Here is a 15127-nt window from a genome sequence, read left to right as displayed (position 1 = left end):
GAAAAATTGTTTTGAGGCTTGGAATAGTAAGAAATCAAAGTATCTATTAATTCTTAGCCAAGATATAATTTGAGCCTGCTGTATATACTAAAAATATACAGGGAAAGTATTTTGGATATTAGACAAAAGGGATCTAATAGAAATARGTTAGAGTAAGATCAAGTGAATTGAAGCTAAAGCTCAACAAATTCAGACTAGGAATAAGCCACTACACTTTAACAAAGATGACTAACTATTAGAATGGCTACRTGTAGTCCAGTAGAGATATTCTGTCACTTGAAATCTTTAAAGGCAAATTTATGCATTTTTTTCAAAGATATTCCCAAGCTCAAAACAGAAGTTTCAGCCATGATGCAGAAACTACTGGACAAGGCTCTTTGATCTGTGCTGTGTGGGAGGTCAGTCTAGATGAGCATAATATTCTCTTCTGGCTTTAATCTATTGATGTACATTATGGCAAGCTTAACATGCATTTACATGTTTCCATCTAATTAACAGAATGTAACCAAGTGGATTGTAGAAAGACATTTCAACTATATTTAGATACTGCTGTACCTTTAATTTATTAGCTTTTGTTAAAAGCATGTAACAAACTAGAGGATATAAAGTATAATTTACAAAAATATAAATCTTGGTTATTTTATTTTTAGTATTTCAGCATATTACTATATAGTATGTGTTATTCAGAGAATATATGTTTAACAACCTGAAATTATCCAGCAAACCAAGAGTGTGGGATATTACATATGCCTTTTGTAGAACACATTATATATTAGGGAAGGGTAACCAAAAATGGTTATATTAACATACTGTATATATAAAAGCTTATACAGTGCACTACACTTGAATCCTGAAGAAAATATACATATTAAGCCCTTTATTACAGCATTTTCAGTATAAATATGCAGATTAAGAGTATGAGTGTTTTAGGCAAAAAGTTTTGATTTGTGTACACAAGTGATATTCTAGAATAAGCCTGCCTTTGCAAGTTCACTTCCCATCTTCTTGGTTAACTGAAGAGAGAAAATAGAAAAATAGCATATAAAAACATATTTTAGTCCTTTGATTATGGAAAACTTTACATTTAAATTTCTGCACTAAATACCATGTTTCTTGGCTAGATGGGTTAAGAAGAAATTGTAAAGTATTGATTTCCTGGAAGGTGAATCACTGTTAATTTGCAAGACAAGTGATGATATTAAGACATATCCTTCCAGGTGAGCATGTGCGCTGCTTTAGTCTCTGCATGCTGTCTGTAGGAGTTGTAGGCTTGCATTCTCTTATCAACAGCAGTAGATTCATTTCCCATTCACAACTTTCTCAGCGTAGTTGGGCAGGATGTTTAGGTCTTGTTAAAGATGTGTTTGTATGAACTTATCGGCAGGCACAGGTTTCAACCGACATGTTGGGATATACCTTTAAAACCACGTTTTTGTTCTCGTCTAAGAAGAGCACACTGAGTGAGTTCATTTTGTCAGGAACGCAGCAGGGCTCTGGAATGCCGGGAATGATGCCCACTGCTTTTACGATGCTCTGGATTGTAGCATGGTTTGATGGCCGGACAATCTGCAACATAGAAGGAAACATTTATTACTTCATTTATGAGAAGTCACTTTCCCACATAGTCTTAGCAAATGACAGCATTATGATTTTTTTTTTCCTCAAAAAAGTGAATATATGTGATTGAGCCACAGGGCTGTGCAACACAGTCAGTCCCTCACATTTTCAGCTCTCCTGCCCAGGAGGCATCTGTCAGATATTTTGTGCTCTTTATGCTGCCTTCGTAAATACCGGAGGAGGGCACTGGTGGCACAGCCAGCATTCAGTAGCCTAAAAAAAAAAAAGGAAGAGTGTTCATGACTGTACTTATTAAATGCTGGAGGCAGGCATGCAGGAGAAAAGGGCTAAGGTGGGGCATGCTTCTCCATTGTACAGCTTTATCTCTTATCTTCTCACCCTCTTGTCTGACTGGGAAAATTGTTCATTGTAATTCTTTCCAAAATAGCTATTCCTATGGTCCGGGAGTAATTCTCATGTTCACTAACCTGGAATTAGTTACTTTTCCCTAGAGTAATTACTCTTTATTAAAAGAGTAATTTTAATGTAGACGTGCTTCAGGAACAGTGTCCACAGGGGGGAGTTACTCTAAAATAGTCAYGCAATCTCACAGACCTATTCTGATCATACCCCCATGACAAACTTGTAGCCTGTCTGCTTCCCTCAGCCTTCCTCACCAGGCTTTCCTTTAAGTCCTAACTAGACTCAGAATGGGAGAAGAAAACAAAAAGCTGTGAGGACAGGAGGCATATGAAGTGAGAGCTCACAACAGCTTGACAGCTATATACTCTTCAGAGTACTGAGCCACCTTCTTCTGCTATTGATTTTTGTATGCAGTAGAACTACACAAGGAAAAATATTTGAGAAGAGGACAGAATGGAGGCTATTAGGTATAAGAACATTGAGAATAAGAAAAGGAGTGTTAAGAGTATATAAATAGTATATGCTATTTAATAGTTAAATGTAAGTCTCATATTTTTAGCATGTATTCACAAGCTATACTTGACCYTTGTAGTCTGAGCAACTGAATAGTAAGCAGTTTTCACCAATTCTGTTGCTTTAGCTATGTCCCATCAAGCAGAGCTTTACTGATAAAGGTGAAGCAGTGACAGTCTTTCTTTGCCATTGCCTCAGCCCAGTAGGGAGTGCATGTGCTCCAGTTACATGGTGTAATAGTACAGCATGCAACCCACTGCTGAGGCTGAAGCTGCAGTCACTCCTCTTCAGTCATCATGCTTGAATAGTGTCTCAGCCAGTGAGTGCAGTAACAGCTAGTCAAATCTGTATTGATCATATCAGGCTTTTTGCTACAATTTCAGGAGCTGTCTGCACTGATTTGGTATACAAGGCACATGAAATCTTTCACTGCTGTCAGAACATAGCTGCATCTCAGGTGGAACGATATCTGTGGGACAACAAATAGGGACTTCACACACTTTGACATGAAAGCAGATATTTTAAGTGAGAAGAATTAATGTCCCCTATATCTTCCCTACTTTTCAAATTATAAGAATTGCATTTATGAAAAACTCTTGACTTTTCATTTCAACATGGAAAGTTACATGGTGCCTGGGTTTCATAAATGAGACATTTTTTAGGATAATTCATTTTTGATATACTTCATATCAGAAAATCAGAATTAAACCTTAATCACTGTTGAAACTTTGAGAGGTTCACAAACTAAAGAGAGTGCTCATTTGAATTGTTACAAGGTCAAACTGTGAAATCCAGTCGTGATCCTCTGGGGCTTCAAGAGAGCATCCTTATATCCAAGTCCCAACAAATGACCTATCCTGGAAAGTGCCTTTTCATATTTAGAGTGGCTTGGCATAATTAGCAACAGCATGCTCTCTTATGCCACCCTTCTTCTTTGGATTTAAAAGCYGTCCAAGAACAAGCAGCAGTAAATTAGCCTCACAGCTGCCAGGTGAAGTAGAAATAACCTCCTACCCGCATTGCCCATGTCAGAAAAGATGGACAGCAAGAGGGAGACAAAAGTAACYTACAGGTGTATAAGCAGCTGCAGTTTGGAAATTCAAGTAAGTGGAGCTTCTAGAATCTAGCTCTTGCTTTAACCATTATGAAAAACTCCTAAAATCTTCCTAGCTCCTTTATTATTTGAGTGTTATTTGAAACAGCCACAGATCTTAATGTGCTACTCAAAGAGAATTGACTGACCCCATGCAAGGGATAGCTATCACTTCCCTTAGTCCTGATTACTGGCTTACAGGATTCTTGCGTATGAACCTGCAGAAGATCCCATTAGGATGTTCTCCAGCTGTACAGCCTAAGATATCTGCAAGGAACAAATAGATGTGAGGCAGGTCTAGCGTGGGAAACTGTCACACTTGAAACCAGGCCAAAATAATCCTGTCTGAGTAAATCAGGCCACAGGGAGATAGCACTAATTGCGTTTCTAATGCCTTAAAGTCTATAGACACTATGCTCAACAGTGCTCATAGAGGACAGTGCTTATTACGGACTATTGCTCAGTGTAGGATCTGACTGCCTGAGCCCTACATCTGTAGCAGAGCTGGACAGCACACCCATCCCACATCTAGCCAGAAGTTTCCAGATGTTCTGAAAACTCGGCCTGAGTGCTCAGTAATCTTGGGCTAGGCTTCATACTACCCTTCGTACCAATGTGTTACCATGGAAAGCTTGCAAGAATGAGTTGAATGCCTAGTAGTGATGGTGCYAGGACAGTTRTAATGTCTTAAATGTTGGCTATTAAGTTATRTACAGCAGGGCAGGTTCTGCTCTTACCTTACCTTCRGAACAGTCCTAGTTCAGGAACAGACTGGGCCTCAGAAAACAGAGGGTGGGGCTGAAGTTGAAAAGCAGCTAAACAGCAGGTTTGAAATACCATAGCTCCTCCCCTTCTTCCTGGCTTTTCCATTCMTTTTAAAACCTGTGTTTTTTTATCATGAATTTGCCTTGCAAAAAACGCCCTCCTCCACATCTTAATAAGCAACAGTTATTAGCTTCAGGAAAGTTTTGTTTTCAGGTTTGAACTCTACACTCAAAATGAAACTCATGAACTGTGACTCTTAAAGGACAAAACCAAGAGTATTCCGATTAATGTAGGTCAGGGGAGGGACATTTTTCAAAACCCTGGTTTCCCAGTGATACTCATGGACACTGAACCAGAGTCCTGACATAGCAACAGAAGTCAGCCAAACACTGTTCAAACTAATGCAGCAATAATCTTATGGCAGCTGAGAGTAGAGGTTATCTTGACAAAGGCACAGTTCTAGAGCTGATATCAGTAATATGTCCTCACATCTGGAAGAGACTGATGTCTCAAGATAGTATTTGGTATACAGACCTTCTCTAAAGAAGATGACTTCATAGAAAAGTTAGAAGCATGAAACCTTTGGAGCCTGTTCTCATATTCAGGAGTAAAGAAGTCATGGATAATTTTACAGGGCAAACCCTGGGCTGCTGTAGCCTAACTGTTCCCAAGAGTAAGTCAAAAGCTATTTAAGAGATCTGTTAGCTAAGCAACAGCATCCACCTGCTTGAATAATTTAGATTGTCTTAATTAGCAATTCACTTTAAACTTTCTGTGTAAACAAACCTTACCCTGTCYAGTTGCTGGAGCTCAGTTCCTAGCAGCCAGATACCCATGCTATCAAAATCCATCATCAGAATTGTGGGGCAGAGCTAACTTTTCCTTACGGTGACAAACAGAAGGTGCTGCATTGCCAGATGACAGTATTACATGATGCAGAAACATTAGCCGCACCAGGAGGTGGTAATGAAGGCAGAGGATGATTAAGTATGTCTAGCACGTCCTCTCCCTTGTGCCCGTCGCCATCTACTTCTACCTCAGTAAATCCACACCTAGAACTAGCATTTATTTGGCAAGCGCAGCAGTGCAGCCAACCACTTATTAACCATATAAGCTAGTCTTCTCCCTTACAGGTCAGGGAATAAGGCAGTAAGGTAAATGAACTTGCCATGACAAGATTTTTACTGGAGCTGTTTTGTATGTAGATCAATAATTGCAGTTATTCAGGTAATAAATATACAGTGATGAGCTGATATTAAAAGAATTGTATGATTTAATGATYTTTAACATCCTAGGTGTATAAGTGCAATTCTGTCTCCATAGTTACAACTGTAAAGAGAGCTTAGTCTTCCCTATTAATTACAAGCTATCTGTTGCCCGTCACAGGTTGACTAGCGTAGATTAAGTCTTCATGAATAGCCTCAGTCTGGCCTTTGACTTACAACTGTCAAGATCATATATGTGCTTTCCTGACTTAGGGTTGTTGAGGTGATCAAGTGTTTAATACCCCAGTATATTTGCAAGGACAAAGACTATTTCTCCCTCCACAATATTTAGCAATTTTCATGCACTGACCTGGATGGCTAAAGCCTTTATTCAAGTACGCTGGTATCCTAGGCATTGTTCAATTGAAGACAGTCATTTTTTAAGTTACATTCATTTACAGTTACAATCATTTTAAAAAGTTATAATTGTAAATCTGCCTGTATCATTTAGGCTTATGTTCTCTTAGAAGTAGAAGTTATGAACTAACAAAAAATAAACCTCTTCCAAAGCAGACCCAACTAGACAGTCAAACCAAAAATCCCCAAATTTGTGCATCTGTGATTTGGTTATAAAATTCTCTGGGATTTTGGCCCCAAGATGCTAGTGCAGGTACATTAATTTGTCTATAAAACAAAYAGTATCAAAATGAGAAGTAAAATAAGTGCTTTTGATTTATAAGGAAATCTACATTATAGAACATTTAATTTCTTACCTAAAAGTGTTACTTAAATCTGCAATATAAGCTTATTTCTTACTATTCCAGATAAAAAAAMCCCCATCCACTCTATTTTGGTTCTTTCAGTTTTCCTGTGTCATACTGTTTTGCTCATATATAGAAGTCATATATATTCAAAATCTGTCTCTCTCTCTTTTTTTTTTTTTTTTTTTTGGCTTTGGTATATATGAGTGGTGAATTAGGTTGTGAGTCTATGGCACAGGACTCATTCCCAAACGAGGTTTTCTTTTGGGCACTTTAAGTGGTCTTTGTGTCACATGATATCTTTATGCTGCAACCAAAAAGTGAAATTGTAGGTAAGTCAGTGCCAGCTTTGATTTTACTAGTTTGTATATCAATAGCTGTTAAGTCATATCAACACAGGCTTCAGCATTGGTCAGCTACTCAAAAATATATGTGACCTGGGCAGGCCATATATTTGTACACCATGCCCTGAAGTCTGGACTTCCACTGTTTCTGGACTTAAGCTAGCCCACATGCCAACTCTTCCTGCAATCGTACTACTGATTTCAGTATAAACATACAAGAGTCTCTCTCTCTATAAAGCTGATTCCTGCCTCAAAATTTTGAGTTTCTCTGCTGTAAAACACTATCCATTATTTATGTGCAGATTGAGTGACCACATGCAAAAATCGCAGTAGAATGAGTAATCAGACCATCTGCAGATATAAATGCACAATAATTGTATATGAGTTACTGAACATGCAGGTTATGCAATGCTTCAAACTCTCCCTCCACACCCATTATCTGAAAGTCCTACAAAATGCAGAGAATTTTTGTTCTACTTGTGGTAGTCAAAATTTCTACTTCTTGCCATGGGGCAAGTGAGTAGGGAATTTGCCCCTGCAGAATTCCGCTAGAGCAGGACTTCAGTCTGCCTCTTTGGTAGCAAATATCACACTGCTTCTATAAGAGGAATTCAAAACACTAGAGTTAACCAGAGTGCAACAGACAGCTATTTGGCATTTTCTGCTACATATTTAAAAGCAACTTTTTTTCTTTCAAACAACATTGTCTCAATTTAGAAATTTAATAAATTAAGAAAGTGCCAGGAAATTTTGAGACAAAAATGTCAGTTTCACTAGCATTCTTTTTTTGAAAGTGAAAAGCAGTTTTTTTTTTTTTTAATTAGAAGTACTTCAGTGTTGCTACTCTGCATTTTTGCCGTAAGGCTTTACCAGTGGAATTTGGATATCCTGTGATATGGTAGTCTGTTTTATTATTAGCATATAACACTGTATGCTTCTGCTGTCACACCAGAGTAGCTTGATGGTATAGTGTGTGAAAATAGTAGGATAAACCTGAGACAGATATTTTTCTTATTTTTCAGACTCCACTTAAGGATAACTTGAAATCTTTTCTGCACTSTGATACATAAGCTGACAGAAAAGATATTGCTCAAATCATTTGGGCTGAAAAAAGCATCAGAACACAGTGAAGAAGGTAAAATCTAACTAGCAAAGTAGTTGGATAGTTAAAACTGTAGATCTATTAGAYTGTGTTTGCAGGTTAACAACAGTGAAAAGACATACTACCTTAGGCATTGGAAATTCACATGCCCCTGCACAGTAGTAGGCATCAAATGATTTTGGAGATATGATCCATTCATTCCAGCCAATATCAGCAAAGTCAACTTTCATGTATCTTCTTGAACAAATCCTTGGCTCATTCCATTGTTTTCGCCTTGCTTTCTTCATTGTTTTCTCATCAAAATTTAGCACCTGAGATTTTGRGAGTGTTTCTGTATTTTCTTGCTCTTTTCTCCTTCGGTCTTTGCGTGAGGCTTTTGGTTTCAAGGACTTGTAGGCATTCTCCCATATATCATGTTTATTGTATTTGTTGTTGTATTCTACTTCTGGCAGTTCATTGTTCTGAACAGAGCTAGAGGGGTATGTATCCCTCTTCACTCGAGTATCATTAGAAGCATTTGAGGATAGATTTGGGTCCCCATCATTGGAAGGAAATGGGTCATAACGCTGTAGGGTGACKGCTACACTGTTTGGTTCAGAGATTGCAAGATCATTGGCATAAACCAGTATATAAGGCAAATGACTGGCAACCTGTTCAGGGAAGCCCTGGTATTTCTCTCCAGAATCAAGCTCAGCACAGAGAATGAGCTCTCCAGCCTGTTTTGATTCTTTTATAATGTGTGAAATGTCCTTTGCATGCCAAGCTCCTCGTCTCTGAAGAAAYACAGTGATGTTCCCTTTGACTAGTCCATAGGCAGAGTTCTGCGGAATGCTTTTGAAAATGATGTTGAGCCGCAGGATCTGAGGCAGGTGAAGGAGGCGGCAGGATGAGTTCTTGGACCGCTTACAGAACACTTTCCGGTGCCGGGGGCGTTTGTCAGCATAGAAGTGGAACGTGGCAGCAAGGATCATCTCTGAATCCTGCATTGATGTCAGATTGAAGCAATACAAAGGCTTTTGAGCCAAGAATTCTACAAGAGAGCAAGAAAAACACAGATRAATACCTGAGACCAAAAATGTTAGTGAAACCACCTATTGCTAAATAAGTGGATTGACAAACTTTGCTTTTCATTTACCCACTTCAAACCAGATAATATAGTGAGTTCATTGGAGTTATTCACCTTAAAACTATGGTGAATGAGAGGAAGAAAAATCAATCTTTAGTAGCAGTATTAGAATAACATCAGGAGTGTCCAACATGCTGCACACCTTCTGTATACATAAAGGTTGAATCTCCGCCCAAAGATTTCAGTTTCAGACYGACTTTCAGTCCAGGCAGTCAAGAAAAGGATCCTTGCTTCTGTTTTGTTAATAGCAAAGTCRAGCTCAGAGAGGCTGTACAACTTGCCCTTGGCAGAGCTCAGAATTGTACCTGAATCTTTCAAACCCCTTCTCAGTATATTAGCTGAAAACCAGCTTTACAATCAGTATTCAAGATAGTCTAACCTGAAGCTGACTGCAAAGATTTCTGTAAGATCACTGGGTGCTGACTGACTGGGCAACAGCATATGAAATTCATTGCAGTACATAATGTAGTACATATGCGAGATATATTACAAAGGGGCTGGAAATAAGCATTTCCCCCCAAATTTGGGGGGCCATTACCCTAATGAGCAACCCTCCTTTCTGTATACATCATTTAGGAGCTTTGTTCTAAGCATTGTGAAACCTACTTTGCTTTTAAGACTTATGTTTTGATCTGCTTGAAGTCTATTGCTATGGAATAGGAGCTGACTCTTAAAATTCAAACTATTGGATATAGCTTCTTTTTAGCTAGTTGAACAATTTGTATCCACGTTATATCTGCCCCATCTTCAAGGAACAGGAACAAATTTATACTAATAACCGTTTACTCCAGGCTTATTCAAACTGTAGAAACCCCTCTTAGTAAGTTAAAATGTAATCCCAGAATCAGAAGACCATGCCTTCACAGTATATTTTGCACCCAAGGATGGTTTTGTTTTGTTTGGTGTTTATTTTAAAACAAAAAAAMCAAACAAATGTCCCAGGCTTACATAAATACTAAACTTCCTTTACATCTATGCTTACCTCCAGATCTGTATCATTCACTAGAGAGGATTAGAGTATGCCGAAGTATAATTAAGATGATGGGAAAGGGAACATTTAGACTGATTTTCGCAGTTAAGTCTGTTGAGCTATGGAAGAGCCTCAGAGTAGTCTAACTACAAGGAGTCCAAACTCCTTTTGGACAAGTGAAATGCCCCTGCTGTAAGGCCTGAGGTAATCATCCAGGTATTTTTGTCCATCCGAGAGTCACCAATTCTGTTTCACAGAACAAGTGATGTTTGCAGTACTTCTTAAACATAGTTTTTCCTTTGGCACAAGCACAGATAGGATCCCTAGATATCAGCCTCATGTGAGAAACACACATATGCTATATGTGCCATAGCAGACAGTCCCTGACAAAAATCCTTTCTTCAAAATGAACAAAAGGAAGATTACTCACCTCATTTTACAGCTCAATAAGAGGCACAGGAAAAAAAACAGATGATTTGCTGAAGAATGTACAGGAAAGTGGTGGCAGAACCAGGAAATGATTCCTGTGCTTTCAAGGTTAGTCTGGTGCCTAGAAGTCATTAAAGGACTTCAGTGGGTAAGTTTACACCTTTAGTTAACCCAAATGGACAAACCCGCTGGCAGCCCTTCTTGACATACCTAGAAATTCTCTGGCAGCAGAGAAATTCTCTGGCAGCCCCCACCAGCCAGTCTTCCCAGAAGAGCTTAGGTTTCTTTTTACATGCACTGTTGATGATGAACCACAGAAGTGTTGGCAGCTAACAACAAAAAGACAGTCCTGTTAACTGCCACCTGTCAGAATGTTCTTCCTTTTAAGCACAGTTTCATTTGAAAGGTGGAAATTAAGAGGACCACGTCTCACTGAATTGGTGCTTCCTGTCTTCCAGTTCAGATGTCTGCTGGCTGGAACCATCATTTGGACAAAACCACAGTAGATTAGGATGTTCATCAGTGCCAGGCCTACATATACAGTCTGAAAGTACCARTGTTCAAGTAGGCAATTTCCATGTCACCAGTAAATCTACACCATCTGTATTTTTTTCCTGATGCAAGGAAGTGGAACTGCCTGCACTGACCCACATAACATTCTCGTAGGTGGCAGGGAGGCTAACAGAAGCAGGGTTCCACAAGAACCTACTCGTTTCTGTCAGTTCAGGACAGGATTTCTGTCAAAAAAAAAAAAGCTTTTAATCAACTGTAGTTTTATGCACAGATGCTCAGACCATGAAAAATTCATAGTTTAGATTTGATTCAAGGCTTTGGAGTCTAGAAATTGCACAAGAGCAAGCATTCCTATGCTGTCAGACTACTTTCCAGACCAAATAGAAGAATAATCTTAGTATTTCCTGTAGAACATCAGGCTGTTGTCGATGTTGGTGCATTTCAGAAGACATGTTTAAAAAAGAAGAAAGTCTATCCACTGCCTCTCCCTACATGAGCTCTGTGTGCGAYTGAAATCTCTTTATTTATTAGTAGTACATGCCAAGTTCCAGATGAAGGTATGCTYCCAGTACCATCAGTTTCATAGATATGATTGTTGAGCGTATGCACCACTGGGTAAAAGCACCAGAGTCCCAGGGCTTCAGATGTGAAGAGAATTTGGAGCAATAGTTCAGAGAAAGAGAATTTTAATTTATCTAAATTTGTTCTGTATTCCCAAATTAAATGAACCCCTCAAAAGCCAAGATTCTGTGCAGAAGAGAATAGGTTCTTGTGAATCTGCAACTGCTGAAAAGCCAGGAGCCTGGAAGTATGGACTTTTTAGGAATTGAGGAGACTTGAGTTTTAGATGGAGCATCGTCAAATGTATCAGATTTCATCAGATCACTCGGGCTTTTACCAACTTGTAAACTGAGAATTGTTACTTTTTTTTTTTTTTTTAGGTCTACTCCAAGTTGAACTAGGTAAGTTGTATGCGTTAAAGCTGTTAATATTTTTAGTGATTGTATCTACCTTTGGTTACTGTAGACAGCTTCAAGCTAGGAATACAGGCAAGATTTCTGGAGGGTACATGCAAGAGGTGGGAARAGACAGGCGAGTGGCCAGGGAAAGAAAGTGCTAGCCTTTAATGGATAATCCACATAGGAGATTGTGGAATTGCAGTAAATGAAGGTTAACAATACAGATTTACATGATATGCTGATGACATGCATTTGTGTGGAAAAATATGCCAAGAATTAATTTTTAAATATTTTAATGTATGAAATTATGTTAAAGCAACCTTAAGGCTCTAGAGGCCAGAATTACAGTTCCCCGGGTAATCTTGATTTGCCTTTCTTGCACATATGCATTATGATAAAGTCTTAATTAAATGGCTGCTGATTTTCTCCCATTCACTGAGGCCTTTGCCTGATTTAGCACAGAGGAGGGATGGTGTTCAGGGAATGAGTCTGAGCTGTAGAAGGCAATTTACAGGGAGGTTTCATGACTTACATAGCTGAATGCTGCTATGAAAGCTAAGTCCTCCATCTCAGACACCTAGATGATGCTGGACAATAGCTTAACGTTTCACATTTGTTCACAAACTATGTCCAAAGCCAGTTACAACATGACCATGTAACTGTAACTTCACTCAATTGGTGCAGTTTTCTGAAGATACAGAGTTACCTGAAAACTAGGAAGCACCCAAAAGAAAAAGACTGTGAACTAATTTGTCAAGTGCCTTTTTCATACCAGCTCATTATCTGAGAAATAATGATCTCTTGTGAACACCTGTAGAGGGGAGTTAAGAGGAACTGACTGCATGTTTGTGAACCACTCCTCCTGAAGTGTTTAGCACTGCTAGAGAAACATGAGACAGCTATARCCTGGAACATATGCAAAGTTTATGTGGTGCATAATTAATATTCCACATTGACTGGATTATTATGTAATATTTCTCCTCCATATTCACCACCCTTCATGCCATGGAAGGGATGTATAGATTCTGCAAGGGCTAAATGGCAATACAATCGTGTAGTTAAGGAGACCTCAATAGYGCGTGACAGAGGAGCAAAATAAGTTTGTACTGACATTTCCCAATTTTGCAGCACTTGTTTTGGCAAACTTTAAGATAACAGTGATACTTGAGTGTCCAGTGACAAATGGCTTTAACCTGTAGCACAGAATGTAGGGCCTTACAGATCTTCAGAAGGGTGTGTGTTTAAAAAAAAAAAACATTGCTTGGGATAATGAAAAGGAAATTATAGATGTTACCCTGTTTTGCTTATCTCAATAATATCAGGAGTATCATCTGTATTTTATAAGGAACAGATATTCCACATGTGTTGCTAGAAGAACATGGTAGACTTCTTTAAGGCACAAGAATGCTAGAATTTCTTGGAGGAGATACAGAAAGCAAAACATAATGCTGGATACAGTTCTTCCCCCCCCCCCCATTTTGTATCATTCTGTGGTTCATTTCAGGCTGTTTATCCATAGTTTGAAGAATTGCGAGGAAATAACACATTGTCATTATAACAAGGTAACACTACAGAGGAGCTTCTGGTTTCATGCCATGCTACTGGGGAGAGATGAGGTCTAGCAGAGGAGATACACAGATGGAAAACAGGAGAGGCGAGTTTTGGACAGGGGTGTGCTTTATTTCCACTGCCTGACCTTGGAGGAGTTACCTCCAGATACCTATGCCTTGATTTTTATGAACTGCAAGATAAGCAAAATAATACTGATCTGTAGGCAAGAAAAGCTGGATTTAAAGGGCATGCTAGTTCAGTATCTTAAAAATATAACTTCACTGCTTATGTCTAAGTCATTTTTCAGTTAATCTGCTGAACAAGTGGAAAAAAAGTGACAATTCTTGTATTCCTACCAGATCAGACTTGTGGTTCAGGGCCTTGCTCAGGCAGCAGCCATTATCAGCTGGTTCACAAAAAATTAAGAGTAGGAGGAAGAGGTCATGGAATAACCTACCCACAGTGGAAGTTCCTTCCTATTAGTTAGTGGCTGGCTATTGATCTAAAGCATGAAGATTTATTTTCTTCCCAAGTGTCTGGGTTTGCTTTAAAAGCTGATAGATTTCTAGAYGTTTTCATTAGCCACATACTCTTCCATGGACTCATTTGCTCCTCCTGTGTTTTTTTTTTTTTTTAAAACCTTTTTAACATTACATTTTACATAGAAGTTAAGTTGGGGTGCACTAGAGGATGTGAATTAGTGTGCAATGTTATAGTAACCGTTTACTAATAAGCACTATGTTGCATTGTATTTTACACACAAGAATGAAACTGACAAAAGCAAAATTTGAATTCATTTATCAAATAAGCTTATAAAAATGAAAGCTTCTGGAAATTAACATAAAATGATATTCCAGCAGTTGGCATGAATCTTATTTTAAAGAGCTAAGATTCTAGTTACAGTCTGTAGGAGTTAACCAAAGGAGGAAGGCATTTCCCAGAGATGACACGTTTTGAGTTTCTGTGGCAAAGGATAACAAGTTTTAAGAGCATTAACTAAGCAAAACTCATCTATCATTTTGAAGTATCAAGCGTATAATGAAAATGCGTTTTTGACAGAGCATATCTGCTCTCATATCAAACCAAGGAAAATGAAGGAGAGGAAGGCCTGATAGCCATCTCTTCACGTTTAGGCAGCGCAACGGGATTTAAGATCCCGAGCAGTTTTAGACGGTCCCGTAGGCGGCACTGTTCGTAGCAGCAACTTCTGAGAGCGTGAGAAGAGCGGGATGAGAGGACCTAAGGCTGGAGCAATCGCTGCTAGTTTTATGCTTAAAGTGTCTCAGGAAAGATCTTTCGACCGAGAGCGATTTGCCCCGGGGAAGGCGCTTCCTTTGCTGATGGTTTGCACCCACAGCAAGGGGAGGCTTTCCAGAGGGAGACGCTGCCCTGTTGCAAATGTTTTCGGGGAAGGGGAGGGCGCCTACGAAGCCGGGAGGTGGGCAGCCGAGCAAGCGGAGACACCGCGTACGTGTCGGTAGCGGGGGGTCCTGCAGCCCTCACCGGCTGCGGGACCCCTGCAGCAGCGCGGCACCCCCGCGGTCGCGGAGGAGCGCGGCGGAGCCCCTCGCCTCCAGGCGGAGGCAGAGCGAAGGGGCTGAAGGCGCCCGCCGGCGGCGCCCCGCTCCCGCCCGGGCGCTCTTACCTGGCCGGGCTTTGAAGCTGCGGACCGTGTTGCCGTCGCCGGGCCGGCTCCCCTCCCGGTTGTACTTCTCGTAGAGCTTAAGCATGTGGACAGCTACCATGTCCTGAGCGATGCTGCCCAGCGCGGGCGACGGGGAAGAGCCCCCGCGGGGGCGGCGGCCGGGGGAGGCCA

General features: G+C 39.8%; 1 protein-coding gene across 1 annotated transcript; it reads right to left on the bottom strand.

The window, feature by feature from the left end:
• Positions 1 to 538: 538 nt before the first annotated feature.
• On the bottom strand, positions 539 to 15101 carry GDF10 (growth differentiation factor 10). The gene is made up of 3 exons (XM_026061333.1): positions 14957 to 15101; positions 7889 to 8793; positions 539 to 1566 (listed from the first exon to the last, which is right to left on the bottom strand). Exons 1-3 carry the CDS (start codon positions 15054 to 15056, stop codon positions 1375 to 1377), a joined length of 1197 nt encoding a protein of 398 aa, XP_025917118.1. The 5' UTR covers positions 15057 to 15101; the 3' UTR covers positions 539 to 1374.
• Positions 15102 to 15127: the final 26 nt, after the last annotated feature.

Source organism: Apteryx rowi, unplaced genomic scaffold (assembly GCF_003343035.1).
Source record: "Apteryx rowi isolate R43461 unplaced genomic scaffold, aptRow1 scaffold_18, whole genome shotgun sequence".
NCBI classification, from domain to species: domain Eukaryota; kingdom Metazoa; phylum Chordata; class Aves; order Apterygiformes; family Apterygidae; genus Apteryx; species Apteryx rowi.
This window is presented reverse-complemented; position numbering and strand designations above follow the sequence as displayed.